The sequence below is a fragment of the Garra rufa genome, chromosome 21, assembly GCF_049309525.1.
Source record: "Garra rufa chromosome 21, GarRuf1.0, whole genome shotgun sequence".
Classification (NCBI taxonomy): Eukaryota; Metazoa; Chordata; class Actinopteri; order Cypriniformes; family Cyprinidae; genus Garra; species Garra rufa.
In genome coordinates, this window is record NC_133381.1 from 29,897,056 (window position 1) to 29,901,778 (window position 4,723).

General features: G+C 35.4%; 1 protein-coding gene across 1 annotated transcript in view; it reads right to left on the reverse strand.

Moving 5' to 3' along the window:
• Nucleotides 1-377: 377 nt before the first annotated feature.
• Nucleotides 378-4,723, reverse strand: part of exoc5 (exocyst complex component 5) — a 23,027-nt gene continuing 18,681 nt past the window's right edge. Inside the window, exon 18 of the mRNA XM_073826859.1 lies at nt 378-1,945. Within this exon, the coding sequence (XP_073682960.1) occupies nt 1,757-1,945 (189 nt within the window). The 3' untranslated portion in view covers nt 378-1,756. The remainder of the gene's footprint in view (nt 1,946-4,723) is intronic.

Below are 4,723 nucleotides of genomic sequence, written 5' to 3' on the forward strand. Positions count from 1 at the left end.
GTAGCTAACTAATGAACCTTATTGTAAAGTGTTACAATAAATGAATAACAACGTTCACATGAAATATGTGATTCATGCTTTTACTCAAAATTGAAAATTAGAGTTAAAAGACTTGTGTAAAAATGTTACTGATTACCAATTAAAACATGTCTGGGGGAAAAACTGCAAAATGGCAACATCTGCTCAAACCGAAGTAGTGAAATTATTTGAAATTCACCAATATGTTCTTGATTATTATTATTATTATTTACAAAAAAAAGTTAAATTATATTTTGGATAATGTTTTATCTAATTTATTAAGAAATTATTCAGACATGAAAATGTATTGAATAATAGTAATCACCCACTGGCTTTGGAACCACTCACAATAAAACGTCTCATTATTTCACACATTTTATTTTTGGAAATAATTGATTATAATGAGCAGCTTGTACACACGAATCAGCTCATGTAGCATTGTTTTGACATAAATTGATGTTTGAAATCAGTACAGTATAACGGAATCAAGAATCAGACCTTTTAATCCTTTCTAACAGTCTAACACACCTAGGTCATTCCTAGAGGTCAAAGATCTTGACCCCTGCCACTTCGACAGAGGTTAAGGGTTTAGAGTTCAACTAGTCATATGACATTACTGCATTCAACACATCCCTGTCAGATGAAAGGGTCTTGGATTTAATGGTTTGTGACTGGTGGAAAACACCCACATTTCTGATCACTGAGCTTCAGAATATCTATACAGATGTCAGAATACAAAAAGCAGTCCAAATTAAGAATCTCTATGGGAAAAAAACAACAACAGTATGTGACCTAAGCCCTTTAAAAACTCATACAACTCTCAAAGCTGCTCACCTCATATTTTGTTAATTTGTTTATTCATTATGTGAATGCTATATGCTATATTTTCATTTTACTAAGCAACAGGTTGTTAGCACAGATTTGTTCATGTATTGTTATATTTTCGCATTGGAAAGGCCAGCTTTGCATGTTGCAGGGCAGCATGGAAATGAAACCATTCTATTGTTATTTTTTGACAATTCAGCGTTAAACATCTCTAAATTTAAGCTTAAAATTGACTAAGTTAATGTGCTTGTGTTTCAAACCATCAAAGATGGTATTCTTAAGTGTATGAAATGAATTTAGGACAAAATCACCTAAGCATGGCAACATTTGTATAACACCTGCATTGTTCAGCTCAAAACAGTAATTGTCTTCTCTGTGAAGCCCTATGTGTGCGCAAGAGCCTGAGTGAAATGAGCTGGACAAACTGATTGATCCAGAGCAGCGCGCAGAACCGCCCCTTTCCTCTCAATAGAGCCACAGATGATGGATTTGGCACACTTAAAATAAAAGTCTCTTGACCACCCAAGTCCAGTGGCAGAATCATTCGAGTGACCCACCTCAGTTCATCTATCCGAGATGATCATTCTCTTTCCATTAGTAGCAGAAGACACAGGGAATAATGTACAAAACAGCCCTCTACCCTCACTATATATCCTTTTAAAATAATATCATTAACAAAACACTACGCTCAAATTAAAACCTGCATGTAGAACTTAAAACTGAGCAACCTGGGAAGTGTTGGGCTTTGAAACAGTTGCTCTTTTGTTCGTTAAACACAAAGTTTAATTTCCACACTGAAACATAGACAAAGACAGTTCAAAAGCCACTCAAGATTGGCCACTTGTGTTTCTCGCAGCTCTGAATGGACGGCAGTTCTGTAGGCTGTGTGGTAATTGGCCAGCCCTGCCAGTCATTAGCTGAAATGCCGTCCCAGTCGGGCTGAGCGATAGTCTACTCTCAGTTGGACGAAAGCGTGGAGGAGGTTCCTGTCAAGGTTGGTCAGCTGCTCTCCAGAGCACACCTGTTTGAGGTTGTCCGGGGCAACAACCAGGAGGTTACACAGAGCGTGAAGCGTGTCAAAGAGCTGGAGCACGAGAGGAACCTGTGGAGGATTTGGACTTTAGTGCATACCTAATATATTTGGAATAGTAAAAATTGAATTTATCCATTTATCAATGAGAATTGGCAAAGCAGTTCATTAACACCACACATAATGCAGCAGAGGTTGACTATTTCCAACTGAAGCAGGAAGTTTTATTGCTGGTTGCAATTTGTCATTATTGGTCATTTTAATTCTTTTTAATAAAAAATCCCAGATTTCTCAGATTATTTGAAGAACAGAAAGTTCAAAAGAACAGCAATTATTTGAAACAGAAATCTTTTCCAACATTATAAAATGTCTTTACTGTCTTTTACTTTTGATCAGTTTAATGCATCCTTGCTAAATAAAACTTATTTTTTAAACTAATTAATTAACATATTTATTTACTTTTTAAAATCTAAAAGTACTGAATGAAATATTAAGAAGCCAAAACTGTTTTCAGTAATAATTTGAATATATTTTTGGCCAATAACCAGATATATAGTTGACATTATAACCAATTATTTAAAGGGATAGTTGAAAAGTGCCATGATTAATCATGATTTACTCAACGTCAAGCCATCTTAGGTGTGTATGACTTTCAGACAAATACAATCAGAGCTTTACATAAAATATTGTCCTGGCTCTTTATAATGGTAGTGAATGGCTGTTGAGATTTTCAAGCCCAAAAAAAGGTGTCCATCCATCATAAAAAGTGCTCCACAAGGCTCCAAGGGGTTAATAAAGGCCTTTTGAGGCAAATTGATGTGTTTGTGTATGTATGCACAACTTTATAAACCACTGGACACAAATTAGAAGTTCAAAACAAGGATCTGTAAAGAAAAATGTTGGAGGATTTTGATATAAGCCAAGAGGTGACTGGTTTCCTTTGCTGTAAACAAAACTTGGTTCTCACGAGACACATTCTCACTGGAGCTTTTACGTCATCTTCTGGAATGCCACTCTCTCATGAACGCATGTAAGGCAACGAAAGCCAGAAATTACAGTTTATAAATTTTTAAATATGAACTTTTGTCTTACACAAACACGTTGGTTTGCTTCAGGAGACCTTTATTAACCTCCCGGAGCCGTGTGGAGTACTTTTTATGATGGATTGATGCACTTTATAGGGCTTCAAAATCTCGACCCCCATTCACTGTCATTATAAAGCTTTAAAAGCCAGGACATTTTTTTATATAACTCTGATTGTATTTATCTGAAAGAAGAAAGCCATATACACCTATAGCATGAGGATGAGTAAATAACTTCAATTTTTGGGTGAACTATCCCTTTAAGACATCACCACACATGAAATCAGCTATAGAAAAAGAGTATACAGTTTAAATTAGAGGATCGAAAAAAGGCATACCTAATCAATAAAGTGTAATAAAAGTGAGCCTTTATCTCATTTTATCATATATAAGTTAGTATAAATTCAGATTTTCTTTTATAATCTAGGCAGGAGATGTGAAAAACCTTCCCAATAGACCAATTCAGTGTTTGCAAACAGTGATGTTTTTTTTGTTTTTTTGTGGGCAGAGCCTATCTGGTGGCAGAAACTGTCAATTTTCAAGTGCCGGCCCATGGAATAAAAGAATAAAAAAAGGTAAATTCGAGTTTTAAAAATATGACTTTATTCTCACAATTCCGAGATAATATCTCACGATTCTGATAAGAAAAATCATTCTCTCTATTGAGTTTATATCCTACACACTGACTTTTTTTTTCCCCTCACAAAGGATAAACTCTCTATTGTTGAGTTAAATCGAGTTATAAAGTAAAAATTACAATATATAAACTTGCATTTGCGAGAAAAAAGAATTGTAAGATAAAATAGGTAAATGTGAAATGTTATATTTAAATTGTATTTCATGTTGTAACTCTAGGGCTAATATAATGTTTCCTTTGAACTGCATATGTGAATATTATATAGAACTTTTGTTTAAATCTAATTTATGCTTTAAAAGTAGAGTAATCATAGCAGGTTTCATCCATTAGTCTGTCCATTTAAACGTCTACATTTAGTTTCAAATGGCACCTTTGACAGTTTTCTATAAAAATGATTTGCTTTCAAATTATGACATCCGAAAGCACAACAATCTCTTTTATCTCTTATTCCGTGGATTTCACCAGTGTTTTTCTGCCACCACAGCTGCAAGTCACCTTTAAAGGAGAAGTCCGGTGTGATATTGACCTAAAGTGTAATGAATCATGATACCGAGTGTGAACGTACCTTGCATATCTCATCTCGTCTTGTCCACTGCAGTCCGAAATCTGGGGTCAGTTAGCCGATGCTCACAACAGGTTGTCAATGAGAGTCAATAGGGCATCGAAGTAGCCATGTAAATAAATCACTGTTTTATGCCATTTACGAGGCACAAAGTAGCTCCACACTTCATTGGTAGACTTCCAAGGGCCCTGACATTTAAAACGAGACATTGAGAACTCATAAAAAGCACCGGTAGTTTATTTACGAGAAGATTTATACAGCTTATCTTACAACTTATCAGGTTTTCAATTTATCAGGTTGTAGTTTCCTTCCTGCTCGTCACTCGACTTATCGTGACTAAATTCAAGATGGCGGCGAAACTTCTTGCAGTTACTGTCTGTATAAATCTTCTCGTAAATAAACTACCGGTGCTTTTTCTGAGTTCTCAATGTCTCGTTTTAAATGTCAGGGCCCTTGGAAATCTACCAACGAAGTGTGGAGCTACTTTGGGCCTCGTAAATGGCATAAAACAGTGATTTATTTACATGGCTACTTCGATGCCCTATTGACTCTCATTGACAACCTGTTGT